This window comes from Cyprinodon tularosa, unplaced genomic scaffold (assembly GCF_016077235.1).
Source record: "Cyprinodon tularosa strain WSP-4 unplaced genomic scaffold, ASM1607723v1 ctg71, whole genome shotgun sequence".
Taxonomy (NCBI): Eukaryota; Metazoa; Chordata; class Actinopteri; order Cyprinodontiformes; family Cyprinodontidae; genus Cyprinodon; species Cyprinodon tularosa.
In genome coordinates, this window is record NW_024039463.1 from 550,174 (window position 1) to 563,758 (window position 13,585).

Below are 13,585 nucleotides of genomic sequence, written 5' to 3' on the forward strand. Positions count from 1 at the left end.
GGCTACAATCTGTGAGCGTTTCTGTTTGTTGGCGCGGTTGTTGAAAACCCGGGAGTTGAGCAGAGGTGGTTTTAATGCTTCATATCTGGGGTGAGTTTACTACTTAGCGTTTAGAAATATCTATTTAATAAATACAAGACGGTGAACCAGATCACCTCAGCAAGAATTGACCGTATATTATTTGACCTAATCCTGACTTTTGCGTTAAGGCTGAACGTTTGGTTCAGATCAGTGTCCCCTACAAATACAGGCCATTTTATTATTGAAGGGCATATTTTCATTGACAGGCTAGCTAGTTGCACAGATCTGGGTAAGTAAACCGATCTCTATGTCTTTACATCTACGATTCATGCTGGTTTTTGCTGTTTCTACCTTAGTCAGTTAAATAACATGCTGCTGTCATTTTGCACATCTCTGATGTTGCTGATATTTTCAAATATCCATTACTGTAAAAGGGTCCATGGCTGTATATTTGTTATTTATCCTTCAGGTGCACCGTATTTATACACTTTACAGTACAGTATGCGTTTATTTTTTTTAACTCTTCACTATTATGTTATTTTTAAACACTTATCTAAGATTCACATTTGTGTGACCATTTATATCTATAATCTTTTTGCTGCTGAAACACAAGAATTTCCCCATTGTGGGACAATAAAGGGATTTTTATTCTATTCCATTCTATGATTGATACTAAGGACGTTAGCCAGTAATGGTAGTTGGGTATTTTTAGAGTTTTTTTTTTTTTTTTTGTCTTTTATAATAATAGAAAGTTAACATAGAAGGAAACCGTGCAATTGGAGAAAAAAAAAGCACAACAGTGTTAATTCAAGCCTTAAGAGATTTGTGAAGCGAATTACAATCAATAGTTTTGGCTAGACTGATTTTGCATCTATTGAAACTGGTGTCTTCGCTTCAAAAGCAAAAACACACAAAGTTTTATCAAGGGCTTAGGTTATGGCTGTTGTCAGAAGTGTCTTACTTGAGCTAGGAAGAAAATGACTGGACTGTTGCTTAGTGCACTAAAATCCAAAGCTTCATGGCCTTTTTAATGATGCATACTCTTCAAAGATTAAACTGCTATAATTACGTACCAAGGGATGAAACAGAGATGTGCATTGGCCAATTTAAAGAATAGAATAGGATATCTCTTTATTGTCCCACAGTGGGAAATTTTTTGTGCTCACAGAAGCAAAGAGATGATAGAAAAACTGGTCACACAAATGTTGACCTTAGAAAAGTATATAAGATTAACATAAAATACTGTACTGTAATATGTTTTAAGAATATAAATACTGTGCACCTGGAGAATAAATAACCAATATACAGCTATGGACATTTTTACAGTAATGGATATTTGGAAATAGCAGCAACATCAGAGATGTGAAAAATTACTGCAGCATGTTATTTAACTCACTAAGGTAGAAACTTAGCCTGGGTGCCAGTCCGAACTTAGTCCCGCCCACAAGGTTTGAGTTCGGGGAAGTTCGGTCTGGCTCTGCTCCATAGTAGCGCGAGTATTAAAGCCCACTGTCAGGCGATCCAATCAAATTGTCAGGGCGGGCTTTATACGATGATGGACAGATGATCAAGAGTAACGTTATCAACCACGTGACCAAAGCGCGCTTGGGTGACAACAATAATAGCTGCCGCTGGAGAGTTTGGGTGAGTAGATTCTGCTATTAGGTCTGTTCTAGAAGATATCGACAGCAAATTAATTTTAAAAGAGGAACAGAGAAACGCGATCAAGTCTCATCTTCTTATTCTAGGCGTGAAACTGCACGCTTTGATTTTTGTGGACAACAACTATGCCTCGCTTAAGATACGTCACGCACTCCGTTGCTCTTATTGGTTGTAGGTCTATCCAATTGAGTGCAGAGGCATTTTTTTTCCTGGTTCGTTCAAAACACGCCCCATAATCACAGCTCTATGGAGCAGTATCAGACTCATATTCTGAATAGAATTGAGTCGGACTACGTCAGGCTAGTAGAAACTGCAAAATCAGTATGAATATAACAACTTATTGAGTGGTTAGAAAGTCTTCCAGCTGCTGGGAGTAAGGATCTGTGATAACGCTCCCTGGTGCATTTAGGGTGCAGCAGTCTGTCACTGAAGGAGCTCTCAATTTGTCTTTCAATACAAAGCAGCTTAATAGTTTATGTGGTGTTTGCTTTCTTTAGGCACCTGAGAAGCATGGAAATTGGAAGAGACTCGTTCCCCTTTCCCTACAAGCCCTACGGCATCCAGGAGCAGTTCATGAGAGCTCTCTACAGCGCCCTGGATGAGGGCAAAGTGGGCATCTTTGAGAGTCCCACTGGAACGGTGTGTTGGTGTAGAGGAGCATCATTTGAGTAAAGTCAGGGTTGAATTTTCTTGAAATCATCAGGATCTAACTGATGCATTTTTTTTTTTTTTTTGTTACTTCAGGGCAAGTCTTTAAGTCTGATATGTGGAGCCCTGAGCTGGCTGACAGACTATGAGGAGAAGAGGAAACAGGAGACAGCTGCTCTGCTGCAGGAAGGAGAAGCCTCTCTCTCCATCTCTGTTGCTCCATCATCCAGCTCCAGCTCAGCATCAGCAGAACCAGACTGGATCACCGACTTTGTCCAGAAAAAGGCTGAACGTGACCTGGTGTCAAAGTTAAAGGTAGACGTGAGGGAGGGAACAGGGTATTGAGATCTTTTTATGTGTTTTTATATTTGACTCTATGTTTTGCTCAGGAGGAGGAGCTAAAGAGAAAGAAAAGAGAAGAACGATTGGAAATTATCAGGAATAACGTTCATCTAAAGTATGCTGGTAAAAGAAAGGCAAGTGTGCAGAAGGCAGCCTGTTTGGATATCAGCATGTGGAGAATTCATCACAAACCGTTTTATAAAGCCAGATAAGAGTTTTAAAATCTGACCTCGTCTCAGAGCCGCGAGGAGGACGAAGCGTTCAAGCTGCTTCAGCTCAGTAAAGAGGAACAAGCCGAGACTCCAGGAGATCAAGAGGATGAGGAGTTTATTGTTGCAGAATATGAGAGTGACGATGAGTCAAAGGGTAAGAGCAGGTGAGTGCTTTTATCGACTGGAACAACCTGTGTAAAAAATTATCATCAAAAGCCTGAAAAAAGTAGGATTACAACCAGCTGTGTTTGCTAACCTGTACAGAGTATTTGGAGGTGAGGAGGAGGAAGATGAGGAGCTGGTAGAGGAACATGTGACCAAGGTGTGGGCATCGATGCAGTCAACATGAACATAACCTCATAACCCAAAATCCCAGTATGCGTCCGTCGACTGATCTTGCATAAATGAAAACATGTGTTCTGTTTTTAGATTTACTACTGCAGTCGCACGCATTCCCAGTTGGCCCAGTTTGTCCATGAGGTTCAGAAGAGCCCCTTTAGTAAAAACATCAGTCTAGTGACACTGGGTTCTCGGCAGGTACCACTACACACACACACACACACACACACACACACACACACACACACACATACTCGTTCTGCTATATGTAGTGAGGACCATGTGCTGACTCCCTTTGACTTCCATTGCTTTTACGTCATTTTCAAACCTTCCTATGCCCTAACCCTAAACCTAACCATTAACAACGCATACTTAACCCTAACCCAATTGACACCTAAGTCCTAAACCTAACCCAACTCAAAGAAGATAACTTTACCACATGGGAACCAGTGTAATGTCCCCACATGTACCTGTAAGTCCCCACAATGTGGGATATTTTACAAAACACTGTCCCCAATATTGTTGGTAGGTAAAGCAAGACCACATGTATGCAAATATTTTTGGTTGAAAGCAATATTAAAAACATGGGCTATGTTAGTTCAACCCTAAGTTCATGATCAGATACATGTATAGATATATGCATATATAATCTTCTGCTCTGAAATAAGGATAATATGTGATATCTGTTTTTTTTATTCTTTTTTTTTTCCACCATTGCTAAGACTGAAGCTTTTTGCCATCTATTTATTCGCTGCTGTCATTCGGTCAAACTATATCCATAAACTTATACATATGTAATTGGAATTTTTATGCTATTGACCAAAACAAAACAAAACATAGATGTCAAATAAGACATGTTTTTTTTTTTCTCGAAATTTAGTTGTTAGTTTTTAACAAATAAGACTGAGAAGTCAGTTTTTACTTTCCAGCTGCATGAGTTACCAGTTGTTTGCTTCAAGGGACTGAAGATTTTCTCCATTCCTCTAATCAAAAAATCTTAATGGTCAGATTGAATTGAGAGCAATGTTCCCTCTAAGCTGCAAGCTTGCGCAATTGTGCATTCGCAGCATACAAGAAAATCTATGCATAGTTTAAAATAAAATCAAATAAACTGTAAATCAATTAGACTAATTAAAATGTTTTCTGTATCATTTTAGAATTGGTGAATCATTATTTTTACAGTTTAAAACCAGCAGTGAAAATACCTTAAATAACTGAGTCCATGACAATCAAACCCACCGGTTTGTTAACAACATCAGACAGTTAAAGACGCACCTGTTGATTGTGTAAAGCAATGGTCCCTGGGACTTTTTTTTGTTAAATTCAAGTGCGTAATAAAGCAAAAACTTAAACAGGGGTCAACCCTAACATTCTTAGATACACTATATTGCCAAAAGTATTTGCTCACCCATCCAAATTATTGGAATCAGGTGTTCCAATCACTTCCATGGCCACAGGTGTATAAATTCAAGCACCTAGGCATGCAGACTGTTTTTACAAACATTTGTGAAAGAATGGGTCGCTCTCAGGAGCTCAGTGAATTCCAGCGTGGAACTGTGATAGGATGCCACCTGTGCAACAAATCCAGTCGTGAAATTTCCTCGCTCCTAAATATTCCACAGTCAACTGTCAGCTGTATTATAAGAAAATGGAAGTGTTTGGGAACGACAGCAACTCAGCCACGAAGTGGTAGGCCACGTAAACTGACGGAGCGGGGTCAGCGGATGCTGACGCGCATAGTGCGAAGAGGTCGCCAACTTTCTGCAGAGTCAATCACTACAGACCTCCAAACTTCATGTAGCTCAAGAACAGTGCGCAGAGAGCTTCATGGAATGGGTTTCCATGGTCGAGCAGCTGCATCCAAGCCATACATCACCAAGTGCAATGCAAAGCGTCGGATGCGGTGGTGTAAAGCACGCCGCCACTGGACTCTAGAGCAGTGGAGACGCGTTCTCTGGAGTGACGAATCGCGCTTCTCCATCTGGCAATCTGATGGACGGGTCTGGGTTTGGCGGTTGCCAGGAGAACGGTACTTGTCTGACTGCATTGTGCCAAGTGTAAAGTTTGGTGGAGGGGGGATTATGGTGTGGGGTTGTTTTTCAGGAGCTGGGCTTGGCCCCTTAGTTCCAGTGAAAGGAACTCTGAATGCTTCAGCATCCCAAGACATTTTGGACAATTCCATGCTCCCAACTTTGTGGGAACAGTTTGGAGCTGGCCCCTTCCTCTTCCAACATGACTGTGCACCAGTGCACAAAGCAAGGTCCATAAAGACATGGATGACAGAGTCTGGTGTGGATGAACTTGACTGGCCTGCACAGAGTCCTGACCTCAACCCGATAGAACACCTTTGGGATGAATTAGAGCGGAGACTGAGAGCCAGGCCTTCTCGTCCAACATCAGTGTGCGACCTCACAAATGCGCTTCTGGAAGAATGGTCAAAAATTCCCATAAACACACTCCTAAACCTTGTGGACAGCCTTCCCAGAAGAGTTGAAGCTGTTCTAGCTGCAAAGGGTGGACCGACGTCATATTGAACCCTATGGATTAGGAACGGGATGTCACTTAAGCTCATATGTGAGTCAAGGCAGGTGAGCAAATACTTTTGGCAATATAGTGTATGTTGGCTGCAGTCCTTAGGAGATTTTAGATATTTGTGCTGCATTCCAGTCATCCAGTGCTTTTTGGGAAAGAAGATTTATAGTTAATTAATCATATCAAACCAGCATCCAGAAAGCTCTTTAAGCTGCATATTTTGTCACAGCACGGAAGTTATATTCAAACATACTTGCATCCCCCCCACATCTGAAATCAAAATTTCATCCATGTCACAGTCGATAGAGGAAAACAAAGGTTACCAATGGGTCTGATTCTGTTTTCTCTGCTCTCCAGAACCTGTGTGTTAACGAGGAGGTGCGACGGCTGGGCAGCGTCCAGCGAATTAATGATCGCTGCTTGGAAATGCAGAAAAACAAGCACGGTGAGAAAATTGACTCCTTCCTTCGATCAAGACCACATTCTTTGAGCTCATGGTTTTCCCTTTTTTTCTCGTTCTTTAATTTGTTCGCAGAGAGGGTGCAACATGAAGACGGCGCAAAACGCAAGAAAGGCCCACCGAAGAGCGTTTGTCCTTACAACAAAGCTTCGGCGCTGCAGCAGATGAGGGACGAGGTCCTGGGGACGATCCAGGACATAGAGCAACTGCTGAAGATCGGGAAGGAATTACATGCCTGTCCTTATTACTCCACACGTCTTGCTGTCCCACCTGCACAGGTAAACATGTGCATTTATTCTTAGTGCATTTAACCCTCCATGCTGGTATTTTAACACAGCTAAAGAGAGAGTTGCATTTATTCTTCTTCTGTTTTTTATTTTGTAGTTGGTCGTTTTGCCTTATCAGATGGTTCTTCATGAGGCTACAAGAAGGGCAGCAGGGATCCAGCTAAAGGGACAGGTACAACGTAACTACCTCTCTGATACACATTTAAAAATCTTCACAGTGTTTATTTATTTTTATTTTTTTTAAAGTTCACATATATATGACATCATGCTAACATAATTGAGGGATATGTGGAAATAGAAGTGATACCATACCATACCATACCAACTTTATTTATGAAGCACTTTATGCACCGGACAGGACCAAAGTGCTGTACACAATCATAAAATACAATAAAATTATAAAATAGAGAAAAAACGAGTGTAAAATACATATTAGTATACAAAAATAATAAAACAAAGTAAAACCTCTCAAATTGTGCTAAAAGCCAAGGAAAAAAGATAAGTCTTAAGAAGGGACTTAAAAACAGCAAGAGAAGAGGCCTGTCTTACCCCCAGATTCCACATACTCCGTCAGCACTCCGCCCCGCTGACGTACGTCGTGCGGAGCGCTTGTCTTTCATGGAAATCAATGAGAACTGTTCCACATCCACCGCTACTCCTCCGCACGTCTCCGTCCACGTACGTCTTCTCCGTCCGTCACCGACAAATTACGGAGCCGAGCTATTTTTTGCTCCGCTCCGGTCCGGCCAAGTCAAGATCCGCAATTGCAATCGCACCAAACAGGAAAAAGAACATCGACAAATTCCGGTTCGTCAAATTAAAATATAGTAGCAACAGATTGGTGACTTTGCGTGGAACTGTTTATAAAGCCGTATGTTCGGAAAGGAAGCTCGAGGCGGAGAAAAAGCTAGAGAATATATATACGTATATATGTGTGTGTGTGTTTACATACATACAGGAGTCATGGAACTCTGCTTACAGCTCCTTCATATTTCATGTACACTAATAACTTGTGTAGGCCTACATGGTTCTGGTTGATGGCATTAAAATCATTTCTAATAGCATTAAAATAGCATTAAATTAGAGTCACTCATTCCTGTATGAACCCTGTGAGCGCTTAATTTAATATGGCATATTAAAAAAATCCCACCATCATCCAGCATATGTTCAGTTTCTGCCCAAATATATAAATATATATTTGTAGATTTTTGTAACAGAGATAAGGATAATTCAAAACTGCTTTTTTTTAATGAACTTGTTCTCTACAACTCAGCAACTACAACTACAACTCTTTTGAATGGATTTGATTAAACTTTAAGTCCCTCGGTATAAAATAAATATTTTAATGGAGATGAGAAATCTGCTTCCTGGTTGGTGAATAACCAATAGTTTGGATCCAATCATTTAAATAAACGGTGTTAGTTTTTTTTTTTTTTTTTTTTTTTAGATATTTATATATATTTATAGATATTTTTTAGATAATATCTGACAAAATTGTTTTTAGAAGCATTTTTATTAAAGAATCATAAATGCAACGATAAACATATTTAATTAATTTTAGTGCCAATTAAGGCCTTGATTAAAAAAAGAATTATGAATTGTACTTATTTTTAATGATCCGCGGAAACCCTGGTTCATCTGGCGCATGCCCTCTATGATCTCCAAGGAACTCAGAGCGGAGTGGACGGAGCAACAGCGGCGGCTGTAGGCTTTGCTTTGTGCAGGCGGTCTGCAGCGCAGCGGGGCGGAGCGGAGCGGAGCGCAGACGGAGTATGTGGGATTTCGGGGTTATGCTCAGAGGCAGATGTAATCTGATTCTAATTCTATCTGATTCTAAGAATTTAGTCTATTAGGGCAGAGATTATGAATAATATCAATAGATTATAAATATAGAATATAAAATAATATAAACATAAATTTAAAATAAAAATAATTATAAATAATAATAAAATAATATTATATGATAATAAAATAATGTAAACACTATAGTTTGAGTAACCCTTTTAGATGATTATTATCCGTTGTGGAGCCCTTTTCAGCTTACTGTTGGAGCCCACCAGGTTTTTAATGAAATATTTTGGTATGTCAGAAAGCTCTTTCCTTTTGTTTAAAAAAACTCTTCCAATCTAAATTTACATTGGTCGGCCATGTGTAAAACCTGAAGAGGTTGATTATTTCCCCCCATGCCCTTACTGCATGTGAACAGGATTAAATTGGCTGTTTGTCAAAATTCTTAAAACCCTTTAATACCTTCTCTGAAGGTAGATTCAGTCTAATTAAGGTCATTTCCTGACTTCCATCCATCCATTTCCGTCACACTTATCCCAGCTGGGGTCGGGAGGGATGCTGGTGCTCCAGCTGTCTACGGGCGAGAGGCGGGGTACACCTTGGACAGGTCGCCAGTCCATCGCAGGGAAACACAGAGACAAAAAGGACAAACCACCATTCACGCACACATTCACACCTAAGGAGAATTTAGAGTAGCCAATTAAACTGTCAGGTTTTTGGACTGTGGGAGGAAGCTGGAGTGCCTGGAGAGAACCCCACATGCACAGGGAGAACATGCAAACTCCATGCAGAAAGACCCGGGGCCGGGAATTGAACCCAGAACAGGCAGCAGTTCTACCCCACTGCACCATTGTGCAGTCATTTCCTGACTTCAATATTTGTTTATCAATTAGAATGTTTTCTTCTATTTCCCATTTTGAGGATTTGCTCAAAATTATTTGAAGAATAAAAAAAAAAGTGAAATGTATTAGTAAGATAAGATGTTTTCCCTTCTGACTCACTTCATTCAAACAAAAGTTAAAATTCTCCCCCAGTGCTGTAATCAGATTTATTTATTAGGAGGGCTGCTGTAACGGACGTCCGACATCTTGTTTTAAACAGGTGGTGATCATAGATGAAGCGCACAATCTCAGCGACACCCTGTCCTGTATACACAGCGTAGAGCTCAATGGAGCGCAGGTAAACCGTCTCCACGGTCTGAGCTCTTTGGTCTCTGTTTAGCTTTTCTAATGTCTGAATTCCCTGCAGCTTTGCCGCGCTCAGTCCCAGCTTACCCAGTATGCCGAGCGCTACAAGTGAGTGTCGGGGGTGGAGAAAAAGACTTGAATCAACAATTCAGTTCTATCTCTCGGTGCACTTATTCAGTTTGCTCGTGTTTTAACCACCAGGAGCAGACTGAAGGCAAAGAACGTGATGTACATCAAGCAGATTCTGTTTGTGATAGAGGGGCTGATCCGTGTGCTGGGAGGTAAGTTTCTGCAGGAAGGATTCCCAACAATTACACTGAGGCCTTCTAAACTAACATATTCGCCAGGTTAATAATAAGCTGAGCTTTATTTACTGTTTTTGTTTTCCAGGTAAAGTTGGACAGAATCCACAGAGTCAGATTACACAAGCAGGTTAGTCTGGGCTAAATGTTTGTCAGCGTATCCCATGGAGTTACAGACTAGTAAAACATTTTCTTTTTAACCCTCCAGGGACAGAGATGTATACCATTAACAATTTCCTCTTCAAGGCTCAGATTGACAATATCAACTTATTTAAGGTATTTCTTCTTGCTTAATCAAAAATCATGTCCCCTGCTTCTTTTTTTCTTAACAAACATCGTCTAAATATGATGTTTTTCCTACCTTAGTTACACAGATACATTGAAAAGAGCATGATCAGCAGGAAGGTAAGTATTCTTTTGCACTTTAAGTAGGTAAAATGCATATAAAAAAACATTTATGGTCTTGCAAAAGTATTAATTCGTTAGAACACTTAATCAAATGTTCTGGTGCTGCAAACAAAACCACAATGAGATTGTACTGGGATTTAAAGCTGACTATTCATTGGATGAAAATAGGCTTTTCATAATTACTAATTCATATTTTAATTATGGCTGGATTATGTTTTTTTTCTTGCTAATTTAAAGCTTATACTGCATTTATTTTACTTAAGTTAGGCACATTAAAGGTTGTAAGGTGTTGGGAATGTGAAGGATTGCAAGGAGCGTGAAGGCTTTTTTAAAGAAAATGGATGTCTGACTGTGATTTTCCAAAAAGACTGAGGGAGCCATGTCTGTCTGCAGCTGGGGGGGTTTGTGGAGAAGTACGCCGGCTCTGGTGTGATGCTGCACGCCCAGAGCACCTCCAACAAAGAGAACCGTCGCACAGAAGGTTTAAATCGTTACCTTGAAACCTTAAAGAAGAGCCCCACCTCTGCACCAGGTCAGCACTGGGGTGCTTCCTTGTTTTGGTCAATAAGTAACAATTACTCACATGATATTCTGAAATGTATTTTGGTAAAAATACATAATAGACGGAATATGGTGCATTTTCTGCATCTGGCCATGTATCTGACTTTGATATTGCATAGAAACTAACTGTAGGCGCAATGAATTAGATGTTTACCCTTTTGTGCAGTTCCTCCAACAGACCAGCAGGGGGCTGCTGAAGCAGACAAAGTGCTGTCAGCATCCCCTATGATGCAGGTGGAGGGGTTCTTCCTGGCTCTCACCAACAGTAACACTGATGGCAGGGTGGTTTTAAACAAACAAGGTACTTTTTGTTGGATTTTCACAAAAAAAAAAAAAAAAAGAAACAATCAACTGCTATGGAATGAAACGCTCAATTTTTTAAAACCAGGTACTTTGTCTGAGAGCAGCGTCAAATTCCTTCTTTTGAATCCAGCCGTCCACTTTGCCCAGGTGTTGAAGGAATGCAGAGCAGTCATTATTGCAGGAGGAACAATGCAGCCGGTGAGCTGATTCTTAGAGAATCTGACGAAGATAAAAAGGGTGATGTGTGATCATTTTCACAATAAAACAGTTTCTAAAACTGTATCTTATCTGATCTGTTTAGGTTTCAGACTTCAAACAGGAACTACTGCTTTCTGCTGGAGTGAAGGAGGAGCGTATCACTGAGTTTTCCTGTGGTAAATCAACTTGTTTCTAACCCAACTATAAAATATGGAGTCTACCTTCATAATTCTCTTTGTAAGGTTTTTTTTTTTATAGTAAATATTTGTGTATTTTCCAGATGTATAATATAAAGGACTTATGAGCGGTACCATGTTTTAGTATATATTTTGTCATGGATAAAACGTGTTTAGGGGAATCTAAAATCTGCATTTAAAAATACAGATATCACACATGTTACATATGGATGGCTGTAGTTTGAGGCAGAGCTGAAAGAATTATGCATAAATCAATGTTATATTAGAAAGTAAGTTATGCCAAAGTTATAGCAAGTAATATAAAAAAGCTCTAGCTTTAATCCATCATTGTCTGCATATCTGAAACTGGCTCACAGCGATGAGGTCTGGTGGAAAAACCCAATACAAAAATAATGAGCTAAACCTTGGAGCTCCATTTGTCCTGCGAATTTTCTTTCTCTTGTATCTTTCTTTTTAAAAATATGAGTACTAAAGAAAGATCACACAACCTTTATACTTAAATACCTAAGTTATGGGAACACAAATTTATACTTGTGCTTTAATTTATAGTTGTGCTTTTTAGCACAAACCGATATTTTTATTTTGGGTTTAAGAAAAAATTTGTGTGTGATCATCAGCATACGCCTGAACCAACTCAGCTACCACATTTTATTGATTGATCAAACTGATCAGGTAGAAATCCCTCCTATGAGGTTTTAAGGAGGTAGGGCTGAAAGGCTGAGTCCACCCACACTATAGAGGAAGCTCATTTCAGGCCCTTTCATCAGCAATCTGATTCTTTTGGTTATGATCCTCATCTCCATTACAGGTGAGTTTATGGCTCAACATTCATTTTTTTTTTTTTACCCTGACAGATGAGAGAAATTACCTCCCATCACTTTGGAGCAAAACTAAGAAATAAAACTGCTGCAGTTGAAGCAGAAATATACCGTAAGGAAAGTGGCTTCAGACTGAAATCCATATTGAGCCGTTTTTAAATCACTTTAACCTCAAGTTAAAGCTGGTTCATTCAGACAGACGCTGCAATCCTGGTTTATAACTAGTTCTTTAGGAGAGATGACACTGGGTATAAACCAGGTAAAACTGGTTTGGTTTGTTTATTTACAGGCTTTAGCTGACAAACATTCTTCTATACAAATAATGATCCTGTCACAAAAAGGCAGTTATCTTTCACACCTCTAACATGTAGCAATAGGTGACTGTTCAAACACAGCCATGTTTAGTTTTAATATTTTGAATATTTTTTATATTTATTCTGGTGAAACTACAGGACATGTGATTCCCCCTGAGAATATTCTTCCCCTCGTTTTGTGTGCCGGTCCATCGGGTCAGGAGCTGGATTTCACCTTTCAAAACAGAGACTCTCCTCGAATGGTACGACCGTTTAAAAACCTTCAACATTTGAAGTTTCATTGTTTTATTCCACCTTAAGGCCATATAATGCAGAGAAAGCTTATTCTATTTTTTTTCCCAAAATGCTGTTGGTTGACTTTTTTAAAATTAGCAGATTCGGGTCTATAAAATCATCACTATGATGCAGTATGGATGACAGTGTTGGTCCTCTGTTTACAGATGGATGAAACAGGACGCATTCTCTCCAACATCTGCAACGTGGTCCCTGGGGGGGTTGTGTGTTTCTTTCCCTCTTATGAATACTCCAGGAGGATTATTTCTCACTGGGAGGCCAGCAGCTTGATTACCAGACTAGGGAATAAGAAAAAGGTAAAAAAAAAAAAAACAACAGCATATCATGAAAAAAACCCACAAATGCAAGCAAAACCTGGATAACATAAAAGCACAGCTTTCTAAGGATCACGAAGCCATCCCATATCACTATCACTCCTCAGATCTTTCAGGAACCAAAGAAGGCCAACCAGGTGGAGCAGGTGCTAAATGAGTTTACCCGTTGTATCCAGGTAACATAAACCCTGCTACATACCTCCTAAGTCAATGATCCCATCATTTCGGTTGAACCTCACATCTACATATTACTTTTCATTTCAGCGGTGTGCCTTGGACAGCAGTGGAGGAGTCACAGGGGCAATATTGTTCTCTGTGGTGGGTGGAAAGATGAGTGAGGGCATCAATTTCTCTGATGACCTGGGGAGGTATGCGTTAAACCAAAAACCCTGTGCTTC

At 39.9% G+C, this 13,585-nt stretch overlaps 1 protein-coding gene across 1 annotated transcript in view; it reads left to right on the top strand.

Moving 5' to 3' along the window:
• Window positions 1-13,585, top strand: part of ddx11 (DEAD/H (Asp-Glu-Ala-Asp/His) box helicase 11) — a 14,589-nt gene continuing 1,004 nt past the window's right edge. Inside the window, exons 1-24 of the mRNA XM_038268886.1 lie at window positions 1-90; window positions 2,181-2,322; window positions 2,428-2,646; window positions 2,721-2,807; window positions 2,913-3,049; window positions 3,150-3,207; window positions 3,315-3,422; window positions 6,114-6,201; window positions 6,292-6,494; window positions 6,601-6,675; window positions 9,393-9,470; window positions 9,540-9,586; window positions 9,680-9,759; window positions 9,869-9,910; window positions 9,989-10,056; window positions 10,147-10,185; window positions 10,582-10,720; window positions 10,916-11,050; window positions 11,138-11,250; window positions 11,354-11,426; window positions 12,718-12,821; window positions 13,020-13,169; window positions 13,295-13,363; window positions 13,452-13,555. Of these exons, the coding sequence (XP_038124814.1) occupies window positions 2,194-2,322; window positions 2,428-2,646; window positions 2,721-2,807; window positions 2,913-3,049; window positions 3,150-3,207; window positions 3,315-3,422; window positions 6,114-6,201; window positions 6,292-6,494; window positions 6,601-6,675; window positions 9,393-9,470; window positions 9,540-9,586; window positions 9,680-9,759; window positions 9,869-9,910; window positions 9,989-10,056; window positions 10,147-10,185; window positions 10,582-10,720; window positions 10,916-11,050; window positions 11,138-11,250; window positions 11,354-11,426; window positions 12,718-12,821; window positions 13,020-13,169; window positions 13,295-13,363; window positions 13,452-13,555 (2,345 nt within the window). The 5' untranslated portion in view covers window positions 1-90; window positions 2,181-2,193. The remainder of the gene's footprint in view (window positions 91-2,180; window positions 2,323-2,427; window positions 2,647-2,720; window positions 2,808-2,912; window positions 3,050-3,149; window positions 3,208-3,314; window positions 3,423-6,113; window positions 6,202-6,291; window positions 6,495-6,600; window positions 6,676-9,392; window positions 9,471-9,539; window positions 9,587-9,679; window positions 9,760-9,868; window positions 9,911-9,988; window positions 10,057-10,146; window positions 10,186-10,581; window positions 10,721-10,915; window positions 11,051-11,137; window positions 11,251-11,353; window positions 11,427-12,717; window positions 12,822-13,019; window positions 13,170-13,294; window positions 13,364-13,451; window positions 13,556-13,585) is intronic.